This window comes from Pezoporus flaviventris, unplaced genomic scaffold (genome assembly GCF_033815535.1).
Source record: "Pezoporus flaviventris isolate CSIRO_AGI_PZ_B2104156 unplaced genomic scaffold, CSIRO_AGI_Pfla_v1 ptg000006l, whole genome shotgun sequence".
Classification (NCBI taxonomy): domain Eukaryota; kingdom Metazoa; phylum Chordata; class Aves; order Psittaciformes; family Psittacidae; genus Pezoporus; species Pezoporus flaviventris.
Genome location: NW_026892554.1, coordinates 654575 through 681662, shown reverse-complemented (window position 1 = coordinate 681662; position 27088 = coordinate 654575). Strand labels below are relative to the sequence as shown.

General features: G+C 61.3%; 2 protein-coding genes across 4 annotated transcripts in view; one reads left to right on the top strand and one right to left on the bottom strand.

Moving 5' to 3' along the window:
- Positions 1-17: 17 nt before the first annotated feature.
- On the bottom strand, positions 18-26434 carry RASGRF1 (Ras protein specific guanine nucleotide releasing factor 1). 2 transcript variants are annotated; one of them, XM_061446470.1, is made up of 27 exons: positions 26024-26434; positions 16914-17020; positions 15850-15997; positions 14649-14741; positions 13822-14075; positions 13443-13522; positions 12832-13025; positions 12339-12448; positions 12067-12185; positions 11483-11643; positions 10863-10926; positions 10355-10491; positions 9688-9770; positions 8857-9105; positions 8380-8750; positions 7899-8024; positions 6830-7000; positions 6421-6533; positions 5970-6082; positions 5712-5772; positions 4463-4566; positions 4038-4122; positions 3561-3758; positions 2691-2770; positions 2223-2340; positions 1864-1932; positions 18-1048 (listed from the first exon to the last, which is right to left on the bottom strand). In XM_061446470.1, the coding sequence occupies exons 1-27, from the start codon at positions 26297-26299 to the stop codon at positions 956-958; spliced, it is 3777 nt and encodes a 1258-aa protein (XP_061302454.1). In that variant the 5' UTR covers positions 26300-26434; the 3' UTR covers positions 18-955. The 2 variants fall into 2 exon arrangements, with proteins under 2 accessions (XP_061302454.1, XP_061302455.1); XM_061446471.1 differs by having other exon boundaries at positions 8857-9066.
- TTLL13 (tubulin tyrosine ligase like 13) overlaps positions 2796-27088 on the top strand; it is a 144862-nt gene continuing 120569 nt past the window's right edge. For both annotated transcript variants that reach the window (XM_061446482.1, XM_061446481.1), the window contains exon 1: positions 2796-3446. The gene's annotated coding sequence lies outside the window, so the exon portion shown is untranslated. The remainder of the gene's footprint in view (positions 3447-27088) is intronic.

Genomic DNA, 27088 nt, shown 5'->3' with positions numbered 1-27088 from the left:
AACGCGAGCAGGCGCGGTTCACCCTGAGATAGAATAGATTTATTAGCAAGAGGTAATCAGGAAACATATATTTTTACAAAAAAATGGAAATATCTTTTTTTTTTCTTTTTTATCTTTTCCAAACAAGCTGTAAGTTGAAATAGTTTTAGGGCTTGAAAGAGAATTCTCATACCACGAGGTATTGCTTACAGCAAAAGTGTTGTGGTTGTCGGAGTGGAGCATGCCTGCCACTGTAGAGTTAAACTGTGTTTATATACTGTACAATGTAAAAAATACATGGTAATATTCACAGAATAAGCACTACATTACTATATTCCTGCTAGAAGGTGGTTAGACAGGATTACAGTATATGTAATAAAAACACTCGGTCATCGTTTTCTAATTCTACATCATGTTACTCAGAGTGGTCACAAGGTTTACGGATCTACAGCATATCCACAGAAGCTTGTCGTGAGCCGTACGCAGCGAGGAGAGCCAAAGGGACGGTTCCATCTTCCCGACGCGGGAGGGAGCGGGGCAGCGGCCGAGGGTACCGGGGAGGGGGGGGGATGAACTTCATCGTGGTCTCTTCCCCCACCACACAGAGCTTGCGCCGGGGCATCACCGTTGATGCTGCACCAGCAAGAGCTGCTCTGTGCCACCGGGAGCCCCGTGGGGCCCCTGCCCCACCGCCAGCCCCCTCGAGAAGAGCCAATGACAAGAAGAACATCATCATCATCATCATCATCATCATCATGGAAAGAGCCCGGGACTCCAGCCACGTGTCAGTGCGTGAAACCTTAGAATGATGCGGGAAACCCTAGGCGGGGTCTAAGAGCGGCCTAAGAACGGGGGGGGCGGTTTGCTCGGAGAAGCACAGACGTGAAGTCACTCCAGGGCGTCCAACAGAAACGAACAGGTATTTACAGGGTGGGACAGCGTGTGCACAGAGCGGCCGCCCGCCTCCGCTCCGCGCTCAGGAAGGCAGCTTGGGCTCTATTCGCAGAGAAGCTTCGTAAAGGGTTTCTTCATCCATCACAAAGGACTGATCCAGCAGGTACTGCGTCACCTGCGGGAGGACAGAGCATTGCTGAGCAGGACTCGCCACTGGTGGCCAACCACAGCGGGTGAAGGCAGGAAGTGGTAACAGCCTGAGCAGTAAATGAGCAGCAGAGAAGAGCCAGCAGCCCCTGCCAACCGGCACGGGCATTGCACACACTTATCTGCTGAAGGTCCCCAGCCTCCTCCAGCCCAGCCGGGGGCTGTGGTCCACGGGCACTGGGGCTGCTCCGGCCACCACACATGGGAGGTGGCATCACCAGAGGGTGGTTTGGCCTGGCCTGGGCACCAGCGCCCGACAGCCGGCATGGGGCAGGTCCGGCAGCGCTGGCTCAGGAGGTTTTGCTGTTCCTGCAGTGTTGGACACAGCAGAAACTCCCCAGCAGCCAGAGGGTGACTGCGGTGCTGCGGCACAGGGAGTGCGAGCGTGGTGACACCTTTCATCTCATCACGTGTGGTGACGCCTTTCATCTCATCTCATCTCATCTCATCTCATCTCATCTCATCTCATCTCACGTGTGGGGCCACCACAAGGCAGAGGCCACCCAGCCCCAGGGTGCAGGGGTGTATTACATGCTCTGCTCCCAGCAGGGAGGTCACCCCATGTCTCCTGTGCCTGTCCCCCCCTGTTACACCTTACCTGACACAAGCCCCTGCACTGGCACAAGCCCCCACACCTACACTGGTTCTGACTTAAAGTTCCTCAGAAGCATCACATCTTCCCCAAGGGAGCTGCCAGAAGTTGAAGGCGTAGGTGCTGTGATTTAAGAGGGAGACAAGGAGCAGAGGGACTGTGTGGATCTCGGGCCAAGGCCAAGGCCGTACCTTAGGTTGGTGCTCAATCTTGTAGGAGGTTTGCTGGAACTGGCGGATCTCCCTTATGATGTGTGAAATCTGTCCAGAGATAGAAGACAGGAGCTGTAACAGCACAGCAAGCACCACCAGCACTGTGTCCAGTGCATGGGCAGCCAGTGGGGCTCGCTCCATCCCTCCAGTGCAGCACAATCCAAAGGGCCTTTGTTTCATCCAGACACGATGCTCACCAGAGTGAACCTGGCTCTGTGCAGGGGACATGTGTGGCCCTGAGCTGTGCGGGTGATGGTGGCTTTGGGGACTGCACAGACCCAGCCAGGACCCCAGCACTGAGCCGCAAAGCTCCAACCCTGTGGGGCTGGGCCACTCACCATCCTCATCTTGGAGAAGTTCACCAGCCCGTCCTCGGTGTAGTTGGGGGTGCCCTCCTCGATGAACGCCAGGTCAGTCAGGTACATTCCCAGGTAGGGCACACACGGAGGGTCGCAACTTCGGGAGCAAACCAGAAACAAATGAGAAGGAAACCCAGGGGCTCTGGAGCATCCAGCAGCAATGCGCAGTCCGTGGGGATGCTCGCCGGGGGAGATGGGGGTGTTTCCCAGTGTCTGGCAGTGATTTGCCTCCTCACAGCCCCTTTTGTTCACACCTTTCCACAGCACTGCTCAAAGGAGCAGCCAGGCTGGACGGGGCTTGGAGCAGCCTGCTCTAGGGGAAGGTGTCCGTGCCCGTGGCAGGGTGTTGGGACTGGAGGGGCTTTAGGACGTGGTCAGTGCAGACTCTGCAGTAGCTGTGAGCCGAGCCCCAGCCCGCAGCCCCCCGGAGCAGAGTCATCCACTCACTTTTTCAGTGCCTCCCTGAGGTTCTTGAACCTGCCCTCGGACGACACCAGCTTCTGCAGCTTATCGATCAGAGCCTTGGTCTGCAAGAGACCCGCACGCCGCGTGAGCCCCGGCCCCGCAGCCGGGGCAGTGAGGTCCCGGGGTCGCTCCCAGCCCGCCCTGCCCACAGAGCCCCCAGGACACAGCACCCCGAGCGGCTCCTCGGCACTGCCACAGGGACAAACTCTGCCCTGGCCGCTATTCCCGGCTCCTGCTGACATCCAGGAGCAGCTGTTCCCCCGCATGTAAGGACAGGCTCCGCGCTCGTTTCCTCCCCTGCTCCCAGCTCTGCCTTCACCAGAGCCTGTGTTAATTGCAGGTTTACCACTTTGAGGGTAAAGAGAGCCGGGAGCCCACGGAGTGGCTCTGCTTGGCAGCCCCGGCCTCCTCAGGCTCTGCACCCTGCAGCTATGAGCTATTTCTGTACCAACTAACACAAGAATTCGTTCTGCTCATCCATAATTGGCCTCAGGAGCCCACAAAACCAGTTTAAAGAACCATCTCTGCGTGTGTACAGAGCTACAATGACTCTTTTCCCAAGAACATTCCAGGTGGACACAAGAGGAAAATTTTTCCCACTGAGAACAATCACCATTGGAATAATCTCCCCAGGGAAGCGGTGACTCCCCAGCACCGGACACTGTTAAGGCTCAGCTGCACAGGGTACAGCTGGGACACCCAGTGTGGGTCACGCTGGGCCTGGAAAGGTTGGACCAGGTGGTCTCCGTGTTCTCCCTGTTTCATCGATGCCTGGGTCTGCACCAATCCCCCCCGCTCCCAGCCCCCCGGAGCCTGCCCCGCTCCCCAGCGGGGCCGTCCCCGCGCCCCTACCTGCTTGGAGACCTTGAGCCAGGTCTTCTTGAGGCGGAAGATAGCGCTGCGGTTGAGCGAGGAGGTGATCTCCAGCACCGCGTTGTAGTTGTGCAGGCACCGGCAGATGTCCGCCACCGCCACCCACTTCTCGATGGCGCTCGCCCGCGCGTTGATCTCCTCGTTCCGGATGATCTCCGACGCGATCAAGTTGCTGACCTTTGGGAGACACCGGCCCCAGCCCCACTGTCAGGGTGGCTTTGGATGCACCCTCCAGCCTCGCAGCATTCCTTTCACTGCAGGAGCCCCGGCAGATGGCCCCTGAGCACCTTCTTCAGGCAGGAGATGCTCAACCTGTAGCGGGTCCCTGGGGCAGGTCACACCCCCTGAGCACGGCTGGGGCAGATGCCCCTTGTACGCTGCAGCCCCTGGCCAGCGCTGGGTGGGCTGCACTGCCGTCTTTGCCTGTCCTCCCACCCCCTGTGTGGCTGCACTCACATCATTGAAGTGTTTTGTGTTCTTCATGATGTACGGAGTCCTTTCGTTCTTCTCCAGCTTCATCCAGCCTTGCCCAAAGAACTCTCTGCAAATGACAATATTAATTTCCCCTTTGTCTGAGGTGCTCAAGCCCTGCAAGTGCCACAGCACCCACATGGGATGGAGATACCAGGACCTGTGCCCCCCCCCCCACCAGGAAGGGACCACATGGATGCACTTGGAAGTGTGATGGATGCGGAAGGGTCTCCCCAAGCAGGTCACTCCAGGGACATCAAATCAGCCCCATGGTCAGGCCCCACATCTGGGCTGAGCCCAGGCTGGGCTACTGGCAAAGCAGGAAGGAAAGGATTGCACCCTGTGGGTTTAGCCTGGGCAGGCTGCAGGGAGCTGCGGAACAGCCCTTCCTCAGCACGGGGACCACTCACTCGTAGGGGATCTTCTTGAAGACCAGGTGATCCAGCAGCGTCAACTGCTCGGCTATTTCCAGGGCCGAGTGGTTTTCAAAGGGCTCTGCTTTGACTCCCTCAGCCTGGGACAAAGGCAACGAGGAGGGTTCAGAGCGTGCTGAGAACTCCTGCGTCATGCACACAAACCAGACTCGCCTGCCCCCCCCTGCTCTGGGGTGCAGCCCCTCTGCAGAGCAGGGCCCCCCACGGGTGACCCAGCCCCGGGCACCCTCCCGGCCAGCACGGGTTAAGAGCCCATTGCAAAACCCTCCTGGCTGCGGGAAGGGGGTTGTGAAAGTGGCTCTGGTGAGCAAACACCAGCAAACACCAGCTGAGCTCCCTCGGCAGCCCTTGGGCTGTGGGATGTGGGTGCACAGCAGGACTCAGCTGTGGGGCCCACCTTGAAGGGCACAGGGTGCTGGGCGGGCAAATGGCACCGGTGGCAGCCAGCAGCATCCTGCACAGTGTGGGAAGGCTCTTAGCACCCAGTGAGGGTCCAGCTCGCAGCACACTGCACATGAGGGGATGGAGGAACCTCCATCATCCCAGGGTGCGCCCCAAACCCGCACTGTGCCTCTGACTGCAGGTCCCTGCTGCTGGGTGGACGGGCAGACTGAACCCTCTGGTTTTGGTCGCCTTCTCCAAAGGAGGTTTCCAGCACTCGTGGAACCTCGGGAGGGATCGGCCACTTGAGGAGCACCAACAGAGGCAGAGACAGAGCCGCTGTTGTTTCAGGTGCACCCGACCCGTTTGAAGTGGCTCCGGGGTTCCTCTGGGGGCAGGAAGGCAGCCAATGCACCACAGCCGCTGTGATGGTTTTAAACCACTGCACATTCCAGGGCTCCGCTCCCGGGGGAGCGGCACCGACACCAGCAGGGCCGGTGCCCATCACTTGGAACCAGCACACGGCAGCGCTGGCACAGGGCTGGGGACACAGTGGAGACCTGAGGGGCTTTCCTGTGTCCCTCGGGCAGGCACATCCACAGAAGCAGCCTGCCGGCGGTGCAGCAATAACAGGGCCGGGGCGGGGGGGTTAGTGCTGCCTCTGCCCATTACAGATCCAGCTGTGCTCACAGCTGGCCCTGTCCCCATCAGAGTCCCTGCTTTGTAGCTGCACGCCTGGCCTTGGAGAGCTGCTCTCCACCAAGCAGTGCGTGCTGGACCACGGGGATGTGTAGTTGTTTCCCTACCACCATCCCAGTGCGTGCCGAAGGGGAAGGGTGTTTACCATCTGTACGACCTCCTCCAGGGTTATCTGATTGTCTCCTGGATCCTCCTGTGTCAAGGTCCTGCAGCATGAAAAGGCAGCGTTACTGTGCAGGGAGAGCATCAGACCTGCACCATCCACGGGGGCTGTGCAGGGCACTGTGGCTTTGCACATACTGGGGTGCATTTTAGGTCCCACTTTAAAGAGAAAAAAATTTCCTCTCCAAGTTATTCCTCCCCCAGCGTCCAGGAAAAGCAACTCCCAGCCTCAGCCCTTCACCTTATGATGTTGGCGGCTGCTTTCCTCTCCTGGGTCAGGAGCTCGGGATCGTGGATAACCTCCTCCAGGAAGCCAATCACTCGGAACTTCAGCTCCTCATTGGTTTCGAAGTCCTGCCAAAGGCAGCACAGCCACGGTGTTAACTTGCTGATGGGAGTGACGTGGATCCCCAGCAGCTCCACTCCCTGCCCAGTTACACCCAGCCAGAACCGATGGCCCCACAGTGGGTGGCTGCTTGGCCAGGACAGAGGCTGCCTCTTAGCTGCACAATCCCAGGTCGCCATGCCTGGCAATCAGGAATGGGCCAGGAAGGCTCCGGGCTCACTGTGCATCATTCTCTTCGTTAAAAACCAAGTGTCAAATTGCCTTTGCAGCTGGATCCTGGCCGCGCCATCGCACGCAACTGAGCTCACACCAGCATCGCGTCCAAACCCAGCCCCTCGGCACCCACCTGGGAGTGTTTAGAGACCCAGTGCCGCAGCACGTTGAGGACACGGTTGGTGGCCGCTCTCCGGATCACGAACTCCTTGTCCCCGTTCCGCTGGTCTGTTGGGAAGCCTGAAACTGCCAGCGAGTCCTTAGCACAGCTCTGAGTCCATTGGGAATCACGGCAGCTGGCATTCCAGCACTGCTGGAACGAGCAGCCCCAGTTTCCCAAGCATCCTTAAGTGCCTCCTAAGGGCAAGCACCATGGGGGCAGCTCAACCATAGGTGCAAAGGGTTTTACTGCCTGCAACCTGCCCATTCCCGGGGCAGCACCCATGTCCTGGCACCCATGGACACAGCTTGGGGGCTGCCCCCCAACCAGGGTGCTCCTGCAGCGAGCTGAGCACCCCAAAGCCATGCCCCCCGTGCCGTACCTGCGCTGGCGAGGGACATCCTGCGGTACTTCTCCTTGGTGGGGGTCCCCTCGTTGGCGCCCGCCGTGGCGATGGCGAAGGCGGAGGCAGCGGAGAGGGCGCTGCGGGTGCTGTCGAGCTCCCGGCAGGACGGCATGACCACGCCGTTGTTGTAGGAGAACAGCGAGAAGTCTGGGGGGAGAAGGGAGCCAACACCGCTGCGGGGACCACCCCAGCCCTGCCGGGTCACTGCCCTGCCTGCAGCCCCACGGCACGGGCAGCCCCTGGGGAACGGGGCTCGTGGAGGCGTCGGTGCAGACCATGCTCCTCGTGGAGAGCTGGCCCCTACCACTGGGGCAGCTTTGGGTGCCACCATGTCAAAAGAACTCATCCAGCCCAGCTTTAGCAGGAGCTAAGCCAAGAGGGAGCTACAGATGGTGCAAGGTAGCTACAGGGGGCACTCGAGGAGATAAATCCATGCTTGATGCCAGCCCAGGCTCACACTGAGCGACATAACTTGCTCCTACGGCACCAGCTTGTTCCCAGGAGGGGAGGAAGGGGCCAAGAACACCCGGTAAGATGGACAGAACCAGAGAGGTTCTGCGCTTCTCTGTCCCCTTGCAGGGTGATGGAGGGTGCAGTCCTGCCCCCCAGGCCCGCAGCATCAGCAGCTCTGCATGGGCAGGCTCAGGGGCAGTGGCAGCCCCGAGTGACCCCATGGGACAGAGCTGGGTGACCCCGTGGGATGGAGCTGGGTGATCCTGTGGGATGGAGCTGGGTGACCCCACGGGATGGAGCTGGGTGACCCCATGGGATGGAGCTGGGTGACCCCACGGGATGGAGCTGGGTGATCCTGTGGGATGGAGCTGCGTGACCCCATGGGATGGAGCTGGGTGACCCCACGGGATGGAGCTGGGTGACCCCATGGGATGGAGCTGGGTGACCCCATGGGATGGAGCTGGGTGACCCCGTGGGATGGAGCTGGGTGGCCCCGTGGGATGGAGCTGGGTGATCCCGCGGGATGGAGCTGGGTGACCCCGTGGGATGGAGCTGGGTGATCCCGCGGGATGGAGCTGGGCTCACTCAATACCTGATGAGTTTTTGCACTTGACGGACTTGGGAGTCGTTGGAGATTTTGTTGGGGAAGTTTCAGCTTCTGCTTCATCGCTGTGGTTGGGATCCGTGTCCGACTCCTCCCGGACCGACACCTCCGAGCCTGTAACAGGGAACCTGTTTACATCACTGACATGTGCACATCACAGCCATGTTTTATGTCTTCCAGGTTTTCCTAAAGTCTGAATCATTCCAGTGGGACAACCAGGTACAGGAGAGGTCCACAATATATGGAAGAAGCTCTTCCCTGTGAGGGTGCTGAGGCGCTGGCACAGGGTGCCCAGAGAAGCTGTGGCTGCCCCATCCCTGGCAGTGCTCAAGGCCAGGTTGGACACAGGGGCTTGGAGCAAGCTGCTTCAGTGGAAGGGGTCCCTGCCTGTAGCAGGGGTTGGGGCTGGATGAGCTTTAAGGTCCCTTCAACCCAAACCAGGCTGGGATCCTGTGGTTCTATGACTTACCCTGCTTGCCTGGCAGCGACTCCTCTGGCTTTTCGGAAGCTGCTTCTCCTTCGTCAGGGATTTTATTGGGATAGTTACTGGACACGTACAGTTTGTTTATGTCCAGGGTGGTCTTGCTGAAGGGAGCCATGGAGGAGTACATGCTTGCATAGCCGTTGGAGGAGCAGCTCAGGGCAGCCAGGTCCAGCGCCTTGCCCCCGGTGATGATGGGGATGTTGAGGGAGAGCTTCCTCCGCCGGCTGGGGGATGAGGACTTGGTGATGGACAGGGGGGGAGGCGAGGAGAACTTGCGGTTGGCCCTGGGGGACTTTGGGGGCTCTCCATAGAGCAGCTTGTTGTTCTGGCTGTTTGCAAAGAGCAGCTCCAGGGACCTGCGGGGAGACAGGGAAAGGCTGAACTCGCACCCGCTCTGCGTGTGAGGCTGCGGGGATCCTCCACCACCAGCAACCGGCACGGGCCCCGGCTCCCTCTGCTCACCGTGCGGGGATGGCACTGATGGGCTTCTTGTAGATGGTGATGAGCTTGTCGAGGACGACCAGGGCGGTGGTGAAGACGCGGTAGGAATGCAGGAAGGTGTTGAGGAAGTCGATGCTGAGGAAGCGCAGGTCCGTCAGCCTCTCCAGGAGCCGCTCCACGCTCGCATAGCGGATCTGCAGGACCTTGCAGGAATTCATCGTTTTACTGAACCTAATGTCAACATCATCACAATACAAGCTGGCATCAGACCTGCAGAGAAACAAGATTTCTGTGGCTCCAGCCTGGAACGAAACCAAGAGGAAGTGGGACAGCAAAGGGGCCTCGTTCACACGAATGCCCCTCTGTAAAATGCAGCTGGGAATAATCCCAGGGAGGAGGTAGGGAATTCGCACCCAGACTGATGGGGAACAGTACAGAGTGCTCAACGGGCAGAGGCTTGTGCACAAAACATATGCCCCTGGGCCACACCGTGAACCAGGACCCTTCCCCACGCCTGACAGCAAAGGGCCCCCCCCCAGTGTGCTGGGGACACCCCCTCGTCCCCACAGCTGTGCCCGACCCCCCTTGTGCCACACATACCCCTGCACCCAGCACCCACCAGGCTGACAACCCCTGCACCCGTCTCTTCTGCTGCTTCCCCCCCCTTTACTGTTATTGCCTTTCCCCTGAGCTCTCCCCTTCGACCCCCCCTTGCCCAGCCCCACACAAACCTCCTCCCAGCTAACAACGGCTCCCAGCCACGGCACCGGCACCAGCACGGCCCGGCGCCGGGGCTGTCACTGGGCTCCCAGGGCACGGGCAGCACCACGGGCCTGGCCCCGCAGCACTCACTTGATCATCTGCGGGACGGTGACCTTGGAGTTCTCCTCGAAGGCGTTCATCATGAGCCCGTTGCAGCGGATGTTGTCCACGCACTGCACGAGACACGGGGGAGGTGGGACAAGGCGGCAGGGACACCCCCCTGCTGCCCCGCTGGGAAACACCCTCAGAGAGCCCGGGCTTACCCACACAAGGCACTTCCTGCTAAGGGCAGGAGTGGTGGGACACGGGCACAGGGTGCCCAGAGAAGCTGTGGCTGCCCCATCCCTGGCAGTGCTCAAGGCCAGGTTGGACACAGGGGCTTGGAGCAAGCTGCTCCGGTGGAAGGGGTCCCTGCCCTGGCAGGGGCTGGAGCTGGAGGAGCTTTAAGGTCCCTCCCAGCCCAAACCATTCCATGGTTCTACGTTTTGCACAAAGCAAATGAAGAGCAGATGTAAAGTGTACCACGAGCCTGGGCCAGAGGAGAAATCCAAGCCACTTATCTGCACATGCAGGCAGAGCACAACGGGACAGACCCTGCTCCTGCTGCTGTGACTGTGCCACCTCCCTCCTCCTCCTCCTTGAGCTACCAGACAGCAGAAAGCTGCTGGGGATGTCCAGGCTCTTAGTGCCCCCAGCTCCAGGTCACCCTCTGCATGGAGCCGCCCTCCCCGGCTGCCCTGGGCTGTGTCCAGCCTACCTGGCTGATGTCACTGGTCCACGCAGCCTTCTCCTGCCGGGACGAGGCCACGAGGATGACGGTGAAAGAGGAGGAATCTTTGGGCTCCACCACGATTTTGAAGTCAAGGTGGTCGATGTCCTGCCCTGATGCTTTTGCTTTGGAATAGAAAACACACACACAGTGATTGTGAAAAGGTTCCCCCCCCCTCCATGGGCGTTACTGGGGTTTGCCGCATTCTGTGGGTTGCCTGTGATCAGGGTGGGACAGGTTCATTGGGCAAAGGGTCCCTGTTTCGCTGCGCACTGGGAGCGCCAGCGTTGCCCTGGTGCCGTGTGCCAGGAGAGAACCCACAGCACGTGCTGGAGACCTCTGGTGAGGACCAGAGGAGCCTGGGCTGGCGCTTGGTGTCCCTGCCCACGGCAGGGGGTGGGAACTGGCCGAGCTTTCAGGTCCCTGCAGCCCAAACCAGTTCCTGGTTCTCTGATTCCGTGTCCCCTGGGGGCTCTGCGAGCAGGGGGGCTCCTACCGTCCTCGTCGGTGCTCTCCGGCTCCTCCACCAGCGTGCAGTCGATGAGGGAGATGACGCCGTTCTGCAGGGGCAGGAGGCAGGGCTCAGTGTCGGGATCCCCCTGGATCCTGCTCCGCATCCCAGCCGCCGGCCAAGGGGGCACGCACAGCCCATGGCCAGCTCAGTGCCTGCTCTCCCGGGAAGCAGCAGCTCCAGCTGCGGGGCTGTTGCTGCTTTCCTTGTGCAACCCATCCACTACTTTATGTGTAAACTGCTTCACAGGGGCTTTAGGTTCACTTCCCGAGGGTCTGCTCCCAGGGACCAGCTCCGTGCCACGCGCTGGCGCTTTCACACTGATAATTGAGCACCAGTGATGAGCAGCTCCTGTCGGGCTCCTGCTCAGGAGCTGCAAAACTCCATCGGCAAAAGCGGAGTCCTGGGCCCGGCCCGGAGCAGCCCCAGGCTGTGCTCAAGCCTGGCTGGGAGCGAGGCTCCCCCTGAGCAGCTCTCACGGGTTCAGCTGCACATCACAACTTCTTCCATCGGGAGCTCCTGGTTTCCCATCGCTGCCCGTGGCTCAGAGCTCCCCCCCCAAGGTGCCTGCACCCCACCAGCACAGCCCGGTGCCCCCGTCCCACCTTGGTGAGGTGCAGCTTGCCCCCGGAGCCCCGGGTGCAGATGATGAGGTGCTTGGAGAAGAGGAAGCACTGCCGCTCGCCCTCCTTCCGCAGCGAGAGCGAGCCCAGCCGGCCCCGCGTGATCTTCCCTTTCTCCGACATCGGCACCTGGATGAGGGAGCCTGCGGGGGACAGACCCGGCCCTGGCACCGCATCCGGCACCCCGGCTCCGCAGGGCTGGCCCTGGGAGCGCAGCGTCACCGTGCCCCCGTGCAGCAGGGCCAGGAGCAGCCATGCCCCAGCCCACCCCTGTGTGCGGCTGTGTGGGTGCTCATGCGGTTCCCCAGCGGGTCAGGACACGAGCCACCGCTTCCCTGGCCGCAGGGAGTCCCTAAGAGCCAAAGCACGCGTTGTGCTCCATGACGCAGCACAAAGCAGTGCCCAAACCAAGAGCGAGGCGCTTTGGAGCAGAGGAAATTCAGACAGGAGCGATGTGTTTAAACCCCACCGAGCAGCAGGCCCCGCGTGGAGGGATGGGGGATGCAGGAGGAGGGCTGCGGGCTCTGTGCTAACGCAGGGGGCACAGGCTGAGCGCAGACTCGCACCTTGCCTCACGAAGGTCTGGCTGGTGTCCAGCAGGATCTCGCAGCCCTCAATGATCATCCTCTCGATCGCCAGGTTCTTCCGGATATTCTCCGTCTCACTGACCTCATCGTGCATTATCCTGAAGGAAGCAGAGGGAATTGGAGCTGGGATGAGATCCACACGAGTGGCACCTCTGGGCAGTAAATGGGCCCCGATGCCAGGATGGGAAGGGGTGGAGAAGGGTGGGAAGGGACGGGAAGTGATGGGTAGGGATGGGCAGCGTAGGTCTGACCTGGACAGCTCTTCCAGCTTGGACTTGGCGTAATCCAGGCTGTTCCTCTCCACGTGCTCATGGGGGGTGTGAGCCAGGAGCTCGTGCAGCGTCAGGATGTACCTGGGGATCTGCAGACAACAGGACCAGAGCAGGGCATCAGCACGGGATGGAGGGGGCACACAGGGCTGTGGGCACTGCTCCTGGGGTCACCATGACTGGGGTCACCATGACTGGGGACACCGTGTCTCATACACACTGATTGGGGGGTTAAGAAAAGCTCCTTGTGCTGAAACTTAACGAAGAGGGTGTGGGGTTTGCCCAGGACCCCGCTGTGCCCCAGAGGTGTGGGATAACCAGGAAGCAGCAGCTTCTCCCAGAGTCCTCCCACAGCAGCGGGGAGCCCGGCGATGGCCTGAGCAGGTCCCAGGAGCAGCACAGGACCACGCAGGTCCAGCCCCAGGACCTCTTTGGGCTTCGCTGTGGTGGCACCGCTGGGCCCGCTCCAGGTCACCTGGAACATGGGGTAGGTGAGGAAGGTCTCCAGGGTCCTCTCCTCGCAGTCGGGCTTGGCCTCGTAGTGCTTGAGCAGCTTGTCGAAGTCGCGGTTCTGCTTGCAGTGCGCCAGGATCTGCAGGCTGTACTGGTGGTTCCGCACGAACTCCTGGTAGATGTTCAGCATGGGCAGCAGGATGTCGAACAGGTCGGCTGCGAGCAGAGGGGCAGGGGGTGAGCGGCTCCAGAACGCGTCCTGGGGTCCCAGCACAGCCCCTCCTGCTGCTTGTGCAAGGCCCAGTTTGGGTTCCAAAGACCCCCTCCAGCACCAGCTGAGGGTCTGATCGGACACGGCGATGCGATGCTCCAGCACCAGGCCTCCTGTGCACGCCCCAGCCCACCCCTTCCAGCACCCGGCAGGACCAGGAATTGGGTTTCTCTGGGGCTTTTTGCTCCAGTCCTCGCCTCCATGGCCGACGTGAACAAGCACCATCAACAGGCTTCCCTGCTGCTGCTGGTTACAGCAGAACGAATGCCTGTTCAGCTGCATGAGGAGGAGGAAGAAGAGCGAAGGCTCGGCTCCACCCACAAGTGAGAAGGAAGCAGGATGAGGAGGCGAGAGGCACTCACCCAGCACGAGTGTTGGCCAGCTGGAGATCCTTGCCTTGAGGCCCTGGTAGAAGATCTGGTGCAAAAACATGATGGTTTCGCTGGAAGGCAAAGCAAAGGGTGAAAAGGCAGAAAGAGCAGGAGCAAAGAGTGGGCAACCGGAGGAAACCGTCCGCAAAGAGGGGGCGCTGGGAGCAGCTGGGAGGCGGCTGCACAAGGAGGGTGCCACGGGAATGATGGATGAGGACAGAGCAGGAGAGGGGGGAACTGCGCAGCAGGGAGCTCCCTTCAGAAGTGAACCCACAAGGGAGGACAGCCCCGACCCCCTTCCTGAGCCCTGGCACCCATTCCCGGAGGCAGGCAGCGGATGCCGATGCGTGCCCACCGGGATGGTCCCTACCTGTTGAGGAATATGCTGCTGACGTCGTCGTGCGTGATGGGAGGCTTCTTGGAGCTGGCGGCCATGCGCAGCGGCCGCAGGAAGTTGTTGACCAGGATGTGGAGCTGCTGCACGTACTCGGCCTCTGCCTCCAGCATGCTGAACACCACCTGGTTCCTCTTGCGCATGCTGTCGGCGTGGGGCGACCTGATGTAGTCCTGGATGATGGTTTTCCACTTCCTGCGGCACAGCCAGCCCCGCAGGAAGCTCTGCACCTGCACACGGAGCGGGGCTGCATCAGAGCAGGGCTATGGAGCGGGGCAGGCATTCCCTGGCTCCGGAGTGAGGTGTGTGCTCTTACTGGTGCTGCTGGTGCTGCTCCAACCCAGTAACCAGCTGGGAAACCAGCAATAACTCATTCACATGAACTCTTTGCAGACACCGTCCTCTTTCCCCTTTTACAGAGGCACACAGAAGAGCCTCGCAGGCTGTTCCATCCCTGGCAGTGTTCAAGGCCAGATTGGACACAGGGGCTTGCAGCAAGCTGCTCTAGCAGAAGGTGTCCCTGCCCATGGTAGGGGTTGGAGCTGGATGGGCTTTAAGGTCCCTTCCAACACAAACCAGTCGGATATTCTATGACTATGTAAGAGATGCTGTTTGTGCAGGAGCCAGCACGGGCAGTGATGCCACATTCACCAGGGAAAGTGGGGAGCAGAGCCAATGCAACCAACAGAAGGGCTCCCACGTTTTCCTCCTCAGCACCCCCATGAGGAGGGGCAGGTCCTGACCCCGCTGCCCCAGCCCCACATGGAGCACGCGTCCCGCTCCGCCACAACCCCGGCACCCACCTTCTTGATCTTCTTGATGTCGCTGTCGTCATCGCTGGGCGCGCTGCTCTGCCCGGCCTGGATGCGCTCGTGGTCCTTGAGCAGGGAGGCGATCTGCGGGCACGGAACGGGTGTGAGCGGCACCGCGAGGCACATCCCAGCACGTGCTGGGGGCCCAGAACAGGCCCTGCAGCCACACAGTGCCTCCTGTGCCACCACATACACAGGGACACGCTGCGTGAGTCGGGTCTTAGTGGGAGACGGGCAGAGGAAGCAGAGAAGGAAACGTGCGGAGCTGCCGGGTGCCACCGACCCCCCCAGCACCCCTGAACCCATCACAGGGGCAAAAACAAGTTGGAGAGAAAACAGCAGAAAAATCTCCAGTGGTTTGCACCCTAAGGCTTGCAGATGGACCCAGACCCTGTCCCTGCAGTACCCTGCAATGTGCTGGCTCTGGGCACATCTTGGCCAGGACCCATGGAGTGCCTGTGCTGGTGCCATGGCTTTATTTTGGCTTCTTTTTTTAAGCTGAGTGAGCGGAATTTGCACATGAAAGTAGAAGCAGATTATTTGATCTCTGCTTCAAAGCGTGTGGAAAGCAAAAAAGATCCCAAACCGACGCAAGGTAAAATCAAACACACCTGGACACAGGGGATGGGACCGGCTGCAGCTCTGATCCCAACCCTCAGTGAATTGCAGGGATCACAACACATCTCCCAGCTCTGAAAGCTCATTGGGATGCTCAGCATCGGTGCTGCTCGCCCTGACTTGGAGCCAGGACAGGACCTGGGGAGCTCCTGGGGGTCCCTGGAGACACCCCATAGAGCGGGTGCAGCCGGGGTGGTTTAGGGGCTGATCTGGTTCTGCTGGAGAGCACGACTTCAGTGGTGCCAAAACCGCTCCTGGGAAAGCTCTGTGGCTCCCCCGACCCCCCGGATTCAAAGCAGCCGTCAGTGCACCCCGACTCACGGTCAGGGATTGCCACGAGCCCACGCTTTGTAACTCTAACATCCCAAATTTAAGGAAGAGACCACGCTGAGGATGTGGCCAACCTCTCCTGCCCGCACACGCACGGCGCTGGGGCAGCCGCAGCCGCTCACTGCACGGCTCCTGCAAGGTGAACCCCAACAAGGGGAGCCCCGGCCCCTCTCCGCAGAGAAGCCCCAGCCTGGTGGCATTAGAGCCAGTCACTGCGCCAGCGCGATGCCACCGCGCTCGTCACCTCGGCCTTCAGGCGCTCGATCTCGATCTCCCCGTCCTCGATCTGCTGGCGGAGTTGCTTGGCAACGGTCTTCTCCGTCTCCACGATCTGCAGGAGATGGAGGTACTTCTGCATCAGCGCCTCGTGCTCCGTCGCCAGGGTCCTGTAGCTGCAGGCAGACACGGCCGTGAGCATCCCTCCTCCTGCCGGCCCCGGCACACACACACACACACACACACACACCCCGAACCGGGCTCTGCACACTGAGCCAGGGCTCTATGGGCTGTGGTTTGCTGCCGGGTTGGTTTCTCCTTCCTGCCTGCCTCCCGCTGCCCTGAGCCCTTCAGCTCCAGGACCCGCAGGGTGAATGAACCGGAGCCAGTTCTTGCAGCCTGGGATGCTGGTTCCCAGAAGGGAGCGGTCCAGGAGGGCTTGGGTTTCCCCAGGGCGGGGACAGTAAAAACCACACAAATTTAAGGAAATGGTAGGAGATAAAACCCCCACAACCCAACACCATGGCCAGGGCTCTCCCCCACGAGTTTACCAAGAAGGACCCTTGTGCCACAAGCCTTCACACTGGCTCTGGTGAAGATGCTGCATCAGATGAGCTTTCTCTACCTCCTGCATTCAGCACCCAGCTGCTCTCTATCTCCTGCTGCCAGACCAGACCTTGCTTCACCACACACAGGGCACCAGGCTGGCTCCTGACCCCGTCCCAGGCCAAGTGCCCTGCGTTAGCAATCCCGCAGCACAGGACCTTGGACAAAACTCTTCCTGACCAATTTTGCTACTCCAGATAAAGCCCCTCCCGATGCTCTTTGGGCCTGGCAGTGCATCAGGCATCCCCCCAGCGCTGGGTTGCGATGGGCAGCACCAGTCTGCCAGGGTGTGACAGGGACGGGGACTGGGACGGGGATGTCTGAATGCAGGTTCCTGCTCCATGGGAGGGTCTCCGACACAGGGCTGGAGGTCAAGAGCCCTCAAAAGCCCCCAGCTCAGTGGCTCCCTGCCTGCAGCCTGCCCACAGCTCCCCACAGCTTCACCCTCAACACCCCATTGCCCGGGTGCGCTGGTGCTGGTGATACCTGGCGTGAGCTATGGCTGCAACCCACTCGTCACAGTCCTTGGCATCCTCCGTCCGCAGCTCCAGCGTCTTCTGGTTCTCGTGGTTGAAGTTAACGGTGAAGTAATGCTGCGGAGCAAACACAGGGTGAGGCCACTGCACGGCAGCCGCTGGGGAAGCGCTTTGTGATCCACCACCAGGGCTCGATTTGAGAAACAAACGTGTTGGAGCACCAGGAGCACGGCCGAGCTGTGCCCTCTGGTGAGAGCTGCTCCGTGCATGGAGGCAGTGCAGCAGGATGAGAGATGCTCCAAGGGGAAACCCTACTGGGCAAGCACAACCCTAAACCCACCAAGCTCCCAGAGGCTGCCACTGCCTCGGGGACAGCCCTCACCCAGGGCAAGGGGAGGAAGAGCTGGACCCAGGCTGCTGCACGCTCGGGCACCGAAGCTGGTGCCTGGTGCTGGCGCTGGTGCCCAGGCTGGCCCCGCTGCGGGCAGGAGGCTCTCATGGGCACAGGAGGCCCCGCACGGGGCTATATTTATCCTCCCTTGACATTTGCAGTGCCTGCTCGTGGTGTGCCTGTGCTGCTCCTGAGGTCTCCTTGGAAACAGGGACCACGCTGCAATGCCGGATGCTGCCCGGAATAACTGGGCTCAGACGGAACCCACGAGAAAAGAGCTCATCCTGGCCTTGCCAGCTCCTGTGGGTGAATGAGGGATCTGAACTGACGGGGGTGCTGCAGGAACCCCCCCCGAGCCAACCTGCAGCACCCCTGTGACCGCAGCCCCCAGTGCGCCACGGGAACACAGACGGGCACCACAGCGCAGGCAGGAGCCTGTGTGGGACCAGCCCCACCACCGGCTGCAGGCAGGGATGGGCAGCGGGTGCTGCAGCAGGGCAAGGCTGGGACCCATCCAGCCCATTCACCACCCCTGTGCTGAACACCAGGGTACAGCTCACCACGCTGCCCCAGAGCAGGGCTGCATCTCCCATCCCTACCCCTCAAGCTCTCCCTGCCCTCCCTGGGCATCTCCACTCCCTTCCATTCCCGATCAGGCCCAGGGGTGTTAAGGAAAAGGATCTCCAGATGGAGACAGGAGACTTGCAGTGAAAGCAGGATGCGGCCGGTCACAGCAGCAAGGACACCCATAAAGTCACAGAACCACAGACTGGTTTGGGTTGGAAGGGACCATAAAGCTCATCCAGTTCCAACCCCTGCCAGCTCACCTCTGCCCATGGACACAGCTGGAGATGCAGCAGCTCCTCAGATCTTTGCTTCTCATCCACCTTCTCCCTCCCACCCCAAAGGCATTTGTTGGCAAAGAAACCTCTGACAGCAAATTCACCTGGGATGTTTTGGTCTCCGAAGCCGTGTGGCAGTGGCAAACCTCTGCTCACATCCAGCTCTCCTACATCCCTTCCCTTGCAAACAGCATCAGAAAGAGCTCATTGCATTGGCAAGACTGGAAATCCTCCCAGAAACAGCACCCGCCATGCCGGGGGCATTCCAAGCCAAACAGGGATACAAGGGGTTGGGAAAGGCCCTTCCCAGCCCCAGTGCCCCCACGAGCTCCAGTGGCACAGGGACAAACCACGCTGACACCCGCAGCACCCGGCAGGGTCCCCGTGGGACCCGAAACACAGGGGGATGCCTCCAGGGCTCCCCTAACCCGGCCCTGGAGGAGGGGATGGACACGGAGCCCTGGGCGGCCCTTCCTGGGTCCCTTGGGGTCAACGCAGCCCCCGATGTGCTCCCATGGGCGAGGGCACCCACCCAGAGCCCTGCACCCGTGGGGTTAAGGGAGCAGAGCTGATGCTCAGCTCTGGGGCTTGCTGGGGTGGCAGAGACCAGGGACCCTCGCTGCTGCCCCTGCTCTGCCCACTTGAGGCCCCTCCTGAGGCACCAGCACAGAGCGGTTTGGTCCCCATCACCCCCCCTACACCACAAACTCCGGTTTAGCCAGCGGCCCTTTCGAGGCCGTGGGCAGCGGGGCTGGGCAGAAGGGCCCCACCACAGCCACAGGTGTCTGCCCAGGACGGTCCAGCTCCACGGGGAATGAACAGGCAGGTCCCGGGAGCTCCCGTGTCACGGATCCGTGCCCACGCGGTGCCCGGGAAGCGCAGCGCGCTCGGGAGGAGGAAGTCATTTTCTCTTTGAATACCAAAACTCCCACCACCTTTATCTCCACCTGAATTGCGATCTTCCCTGTTATCACAGTGACACATCCAACGCGACAGCCAGCCGGGAGCGCTTCCAGCAGCGCTGGGGCCGCGGCTGGGCAGCAGGATCAGCTCCTGCCACCAGCATCATTCCAGAGCCAGCTTCCCAGGCGGGCTGTGCTGCCGGGCGCCGGGAGCAGGGCAGGAACTACCCACAGCTCCATCTGCTGCTTCCCACAGCCAATATTTGCTCCTTTGAAGACCTCATTCACTCACAGCCATGGAGGCACTGACGGCCCTTCCCCAGACCACCTCTCACTCTGCTTCCCTGCAAGCTGGGCAGATGCAATTCCTTAATCAGTCACCAATTATGGGGCAAATTCCAGCTTCCCCCATGTCCCAGGGCCTGTAAGAAACCTGGAGAGGGGCTTGGGACAAGGGCCTGTAGGGACAGGCCAAGTGGAATGGCTTTAACCTGCCCGAGGGGAGACTGAGATGAACTCTTAGGCAGAAGCTCTTCCCTGTGAGGGTGCTGAGGCGCTGGCACAGGGTGCCCAGAGAAGCTGTGGCTGCCCCATCCCTGGCAGTGCTCAAGGCCAGGTTGGACACAGGGCTTGGAGCAAGCTGCTCCAGTGGAAGGGGTCCCTGCCCGTGGCAGGGGTTGGGGCTGGAGGAGCTTTAAGGTCCCTTCCAGCCAAACCATTCCATCATTCCGTGATTCTGAGCATCTGCTGTGGGACACGTAGCCCCCCAGACCCCAGTGCTGCAGCCCTGCTACCAGTGTCCAGCCTTTCCTAGCCCTGCCTGCGGGTACCAGGGGCTCTGCTCCAGGGTCATCCATCCGGGAGGGACCTGCCCCATCCCGACCCCTGGTCCTGCTCCCAGCCCCGCTCCCGCTGTCACTTCTCCCGCAGAAGATCCCCAGCCCCACTCAGCTATTTTTACTGAGGGGTGAGTACAATAGCGAGATGCTGCTCAGGAGCTATTTCTGCTTGCAGAACCTCCACAAACGACTTTGAATTAATGAAGGAGACTTCCCGGGTGATTAATGTGCAGGGACTATCTCCCAGAAGCGTCCTCCCACTTGTCTGATGTCCCTGGCAGGGCTGGCACAGCGATGCTCTGCCCTCCTGCCATGCCCAGCGCTGCAGAACCAAAACCTGCTGCGTGTGCACCCCCAGAGCAGGGTCCCTGTGCCCCGGGCATGGGTCCCTGTGTGCTGCAGGACGTGGGTCCCGCTGTCCCCAGGTGCAGGTGCCTGCACGCCAGAAGACGAGCTCTGCCCGCTGCCATGTCCCTGAGACGCCCGCTCCTGCTCACCGTGGCGGGATGCACAGGCACCTCCACCCTCCACATTCCCTGTAAAAGCCAGTGGGATGTGTTAGTGCATTTGCCACTGCGCTGTGTGGGCCCCCACCCTGGGATCTGGCAGGAACACAAGTCCAAGGTCCCGTGACCTTGGGAAGACACGAGATCCCCGTGTCCCACAAGGAGCCACGTGGCATTCCTGCAGGGATGTTTAAGGACCACTGGTGAGCTCCACATCCGCAGGAGCCGGGCTTCCCACTGCACTCACAGCAGAGCACACCAGAGGCTGCAGCAGCACCCCCACGCTGCGATGGGCAGGGAGGGTGCTCCTCCTGCAGCCACATTGTCAGTGCTTGGCTCGGGTGAGGGGGGGGGGACCAGGACTAACCCCCAGCAACGACACCCGTCACCTTTACCTGCACAAAGTGGCTTTGCTGGGCCATCACAGGGGCCTTTCCACCCCATGGGAGATGCCCCCCCCACCCCTCTGCAATGGGGATCCCCCTGCCGCAGCGGGCACCCCACAGCTCCATCACCCGTGGCAGGAAGGCACCAGCCGCCTGCTCACAGACCTGACGGTTATTGCAGCTGACATAAAGGGCAAAGGAGGAGACTTCTGCTGCTCTGGAGGGATGAATCCAAACATCCACAGCCAGCAATGGCAGCTTTTAACTTCCCTGACCTACATACCATGTGCTCTGGGAAGACAGGACCTGGACTCAGAGGACGAGATGGTGTCAGGCAGGCCATTTGCTTGCTAACGGTAAGAAATAAATCCCAGGGGCTGCAATTCCTCTCCTCTGCTTCAGGACGGACAGTGAGGATGCTCATGCACAGACACCAGAGCTGAGCATGAACTGCGCCAAGTGGGCTTCAAAGCCCCACACTCATGCATGGGGCAAACAGCAGGCAGGGACCCTCTGCTCCAGGGGCTTCACCCATGTGAATCCCACCCTCAGTCTTGGGCAGAAACACGCTTAAAACAAACATCCATTCTTCCTCTCTATGGCACATCATCCAGCAATGCTGGCAGACAGGCACGCAGGCATCACCACCACGCAGGCACTGTCGTTACCACGCAGGCATCACCGGTACCACAAAGGCATCACTGTTATCACGCAAGCATCACCCGTACCATGCAGGCATCACTGATACCACACAGGCACCGCTGGCATCACACAGGCATCACTGTTACCACACAGGCACCGCTGGCATCACACAGGCATCACTGTTACCACACAGGCATCATCGGTACCATGCAGACATCACTGGTACCATGCAGGATCACTGGTTCCATGTAGGCATCACCAGTTCCACACCAGTACCAGCACCATGAGCAGCCCCAACCCTCCTCACAGCTTGGAAATGGAGGCCTGGCATCACTCTATAGAGTAATCAATAAAGATACCGGTGTTATACCAAAGTCCTGATCATGGACGTTCATACCCTGGCCAGACTCATGTGTGAATACCCCTCTAATGACTCTGCACCTTTGTGTTTGCAATACATCAGCAAAACATGTATGTGCACCTGAGAAAAGGAATTGGGGCTGCTGAGCTATTGGGAAGGTTCGTTCCTTCCTCCCCCTGCTTCTTCAGCAGAGTTCATGAATCTGGGGGGTGAGAGCGTGTGACAGAAGGGGACAGACTGGCATCACATTTAAACATGGAAGTCAGGCCATAACCCGTCAGTTAATGAGGAGCTGAGGTTTAGGATCACAAACTGTGATCTAGGATCAAGAAGCTCAGATCAGATGTAAACCCATTCAGGTGCCTGTGGTGCTGGTGTGAGCGCTGAGCTCCTGCCACCTGCAGCTCAGCACACAGAGCCTGCCTGCAGCTTCCCCCGCCTGGGAAAACTGCTGGAATTTAGAGTTTATAGAAATCCAAGAGGAGAGGCCATGGGGAAAGCCAATGGGCCGGCCGCCATGGCAGAGACCCAGGTGAGCAAATCAAGGTGAGTTAAGCTGATGGGAAGAGCCAAACATCTTGAGAAAGCCACGTTATCCCAGAATCACCCTGTCTGGATTTATATGACAGCTCTCGGGGAGTTTCTCAGCCTAGACAGAGCCCATTCCCGCAGAGGTGACGTGTCCTGTGCTCAGACCCAGCTGCAATCACTTCACTGCCATCGGTCACACAGATTATAGAATCCCAGCATCCCAGATTGGGCTGCCTTGGAAGGGACCTTAAAGCTCATTCAGTTCCGGCCTTTCCCACCTGCCTCAATCTGGGACCATTTCAGAGCCGCTTGTGGGTCCCTTGCCACTGCTCCCCCTTGCCTAGAGCCCAGCCTGGGCCCAGATAACCCTGCACAGCCAGGATCCACGGGGCTTCCCAAAAGGGGACCCCAGCATCTGCTGCTCCCTGCAGCACCCAAGCATCCCCAGCTCTGCATCCATCCCACTCTGCCAGTGCCTCAGGGATGGTGCCATGGGACAGGGTGCCCTCGGTGACCGTGGTTTGCCTCAGCACCCACTGCACTTTGTGCTGCTGATGTTGAGGTGTGTCTTTCTTGTGCCCTGCTGAGCTGAGCAGGGAAATGAGCCCGGACGGGGCTGGACACGTTTCAGGGAGATGGAAGAGAAACTTTCCTGATTGACCAGTGGGAACCATTTCCACAACCCTTCTCCCATTCCATTGGGAACCCATGGCCACTCACACCCACCAACTGCCCCCCCATCCTCAGCTTTGCATCGGGTGCAAAACGCTCCCTGGGTCTCACACACACAAATGTGACACCCGTCCCTGGCACCCGCTTCAGAGATGGGGCAGAAAATCTCCAGCTCCAGGCTGTGTGCTCCCAAGCAGCCCGGGCTGGGGGGGAAGGACTCTGCTCCAGAGAGCCCAGGGATCGGCTCCGGACCTCTGCATCCGCTCAGCTCCCCCAAAGGGATCCCACTTTGGCTGTGCCCCATCACGTGCAATCCCACCGCATGTCCTGCCCACCCTCCCTGCAACGCAGCACGGCCCCGGGGGGTCTCCATGGCCCCTTGCACCGTGCGCAGGAGATGGGACGTGGCTGCCACCACAGCATCCTCACAGCAAAGCAAAGGGGAGGGTTCGCACCCTCGTTGCCCAGCACCGCCAGCACCCCCTACATCCTGCCCCGAGCAGGACAGCACAGGCAGAGCCGGCAGAACCTCCCTGCAGCCACAGCCGGGCCGGAGCCCACCCAGCCATAAACCATCCTCCAAATCCAACTGCTTCAGAGAAAACGTCGCTTGTGAGAAAAGGTAACAAAACCAGGAGAGAAAGGTCCCAGAGGTGACCGGGACCGGATCCCATCCACTGTGCCTCGGTTTTCCAAACAACTTTGCTCCTTCATTCTCACATGCCCCGTGTGCTAAAACCACACCGCACTGCCAGGAAACAGCCCCCCCTTCCGCCAAAGCACAACGTGGGAGTTTAAAAGGAAGGGGTTGTGAGAGACCCACCTTTTAAACACGCTCCTTTATGGAGAACGGGGAACGTTTCAGGCTTCACTTCCGCAAAGGAATCTAAACCTGGAGCTCCTCTGCTGCAGGGAATTCTGCCCCCAAAGCTGTAGTTGTGACCGCCCAGAGACAAACAGGCTCCACACCAAATCACGGTGAGCACGGGCAGTGCTAGAAATTTCCTCAGCACCTGAGAGGGGCTGCCCAGGGCTTGGCACCAACCGGGCTGGCAGGAGCCTTGCTGGGGTGCAGAACGCGGGCACCTTCCCCTTGGAACCCCGCCGGCTCCGCACGCTTCCTTGCAGACCCCACTGTGGATCTGCACCATCAACATTCTGCTGCTTATCTCACCCATAGGTCATTAATTAGCCTGCAGAGCAGCGGGCCCCAGCGCCCAGGCTTCCCCTCACATCTGTCCTAAGGAATTATAGGGAATTACAAGCCAGACACTGAACCTTGGTGAATGGGCGCAGAGCAGTGGCCTGGTACATGTTCGGTGTGGCCAGATCTGGCTGCACCATGGCCCCAGCCCCTCACCGACACTGGGGATAAATCTTCCAGGTGCATTCTGAACTGGAAAGGCTGTGGCATCCTCCCATCTTGTTTACCTGCTGGAAAATCCCTCCCGCACAAACACTAGGAGTCAGAACACGGTGAGGGATGTAAAACCTGGGCAGGAGGCTGGGTTTAAACCTGGCCAGCAAGCTGGACTGAAGCCGAACCAGGAACATGCAGGAACATCTATTCCACGGCTACATAAAGGGACATGGCTGGGAAACAGGGCAGCAGCTTGTCCCCCTTGCAGCCGCAGCCAGTGCACCGGAGGCTGCTCCGAAGCCAGAGGAGGCAGAGCCCTTGCATAAAACCCACACTATTTTGATCTGAGCAAGGAAATATTCCCGTTCTCCCAGCCAGGAGCAAGGAACTGTGCCATGGAGCGATGGTGCTGCATCCCTGGCTGCTGTGGCAGGGACTTTGGGGGCACTAAGCAGGCCGTGATTAACTAAAGGTTAATAAGGGGCTCATGGCCCCCGGCTGCCCCTCACCCGGGGGTTGCCGTGGGGCTTGTCCCGCAGCCGCGCTCCCAGCACTTCCCGGGAGCCGGTTTAGGCAGAAATTATGCAAGCCCTGCAGAGCCGGACCCGCTCGGAGCATCCCACAGCCCCCAGTCTGGAGAACCACCCCCGCTCCTCCTCGCCAGGGGTTCCCGGTGCCCCCTGCCCCACCAGCGCCGTGCTCAAGGGGTGAAGCCAACCGCAGCGGCTCCTGACCGCGCTCATGAGGCGGGAGGGGGTTTTGGAAGCTCTGGCAGCGCTGGGCAGGTTCTGCACCCCCGGCTGGAAGCCAGCCCTTCCTCCCCCGTACCCGGCACCAGCCCCATCCCTGCCTGCCAGCTCAGGCGCAACCGTCACCCACCAGACAAGCTGCCACATCGCACCCACGCTCCGTGCCACGCTGCCCGCCCGGGGATGGCACAGCCAGGGCACAGGAACCCACCCGCGGCCCCGGCGGGTGCTGCGGCCGCGGGGGACCGGGATTCTCCCAGGGCCTCGCAGCGGCTTCACTGTTTCGGTGCTTTCCACCTGCAGATGTTAAGGTCTGGCACCAAGCACCGGCCCTGCGTGGGGCAGGGGCGTCCCACGGGACGGGATGTGCGGCGCTGGCAGTGGGTTTGCGGCGGGAGCACAAACCGCACACGTGGGGAGCACGAAGGGGATGATGCCCGCACCCGGCCCCACACGCCACCACCTGCACTGCCAGGGGGCCGGTTCACCCCCCAGCACAGCGGTAACCACGGCGGGGGGGGGGGGGGGGATGTCATACGGCGGCTGCGCCGGGGGAACGCACCGGGGGGAGCCGAGGCCGCCCCACACCGAGCCCTGACCGGGCCCCGGGCACGCGTGGGGCTGCGCTAAGTGCGAACCGTGGCCGCCAGGGGGCGGCCCGCGCCGCAGCCCCGCCGCAATTACCGGCGGTTAATTAGCCCCGGGGGGGCACGGGGAGAGCAGGGGGGGGGGGGGGGGGGTCAGGTCGGAGCCAGACACCCCCACAGCGAACCCCCACCCCCCCCCCGGCGCGGGGTGAGCTGCAGCGCCCCGTCGGGCATCCCCCATCCCCGGTACGGACCAGCCGCATCCTCCGCCCCGGGGACCCTCCGGAGCACCATCCCCGGGCGGTGCGGTGCGGGGTGGGGTGCGGCGGCCCCGGTCCCCCGCGGTGCCCACCTGCTTCTCCAGGGAGTCCTTGGCCGAGAGGGAGGGCTTGGGGGAGGGCGCCCGGTCGCAGACGCAGCCCTCGAGCAGGTAGAGCCCCGAGGGCCGGGAGCTGGAGTCGGTCTCGAAGTAGAAGAGCATGTTCTGCAGCAGCGCGAACCACTTGGTGTGCCATTTTGTGTTGTCGGAGCTCCGCTTGCTCAGGTAGCCCTTCCTGGCGCCGTCCTTCTTCGCCAGCAGCCCCAGGTAGGTGACGTGCCCGTCATTGAGCCGCATCCCCTTCTGCATCGTGGTGGGCACCGCCGGCTCCTCACATGGTCCCCGCCGAGCGGCCGGCGGGCGGGTCCCTGGCGAGCAGCCGCAGCCCCCGCGCCCGCATCAGCGGCGCCCGCTGCCCCCGGAGAGCCGGCGGCCGCCGCGGCCGCTCATGCCGCGGCCGAGCCCCGCCGCCTGCCCGCGCAGCTCCTCGCCTCCCGCGGCGCCGGGGCAGCGCCGCGTCCCGGAGCCGCGACTCCCGCAGACGGGCGGGTCATGTGACGCCGGAGCCGCCGGCGGCACCGGGAGCCCGTCAGCGCCGGGCCGAGCCGAGCCGAGCCGAGCCGAGCCGCTGCGGGGCTGGCCCTGGCCCTGCCGCCGGCTGCGGGGGTGGCCGCGCCGCGCCGCCGGGGCCGCCCCCCTCCGGGCCGCGGGGTAGCGGTAGAGCGGGAACCTGCCCCGGGCCGGGGGTCCCCCGGGACCCGCAAGGCGAGAGGGACCCCGGGACCCCCCCGGGGCAGACACGACCCCAGGGCACAGCGGGAGCCCGGGGCCAGGAGGCACCCCCGGGCACGCAGGACCCCCAAGTCCACCCTGCCCGTGGCTGGACCCCCAGGCCAAGAGGGATCCCTGGGCATAGGGGACCCCCCAGCATACAGGACCCCTGTGTCAGCAGGGAATCCTGCCCACGGCTGCAGCCACAAGTCAAGAGGCACCCCCAGGCACGTGGGACCCCCAGGCACAGCCAGACCCCTGAACCACAAGGGACCGCTGGGACACGCAGAACCCCCAGCACAGACAGGACTCCTGGGCACAGCAGGA

Coding starts and splice junctions, on each gene's coding strand:
- RASGRF1 (XM_061446470.1), bottom strand. CDS start 26,299: ATGCAGAAGGGGATGCGGCTCAATGACGGGCACGTCACCTACCTGGGG. Junction 14,076..14,648: donor ACATCAAGAAGATCAAGAAG/GTGGGTGCCGGG, acceptor CTCCGTGTGCAG/GTGCAGAGCTTCCTGCGGGG. Junction 9,771..10,354: donor GGACCAGTGACATCAGCCAG/GTAGGCTGGACA, acceptor TGTCTCGTGCAG/TGCGTGGACAACATCCGCTG.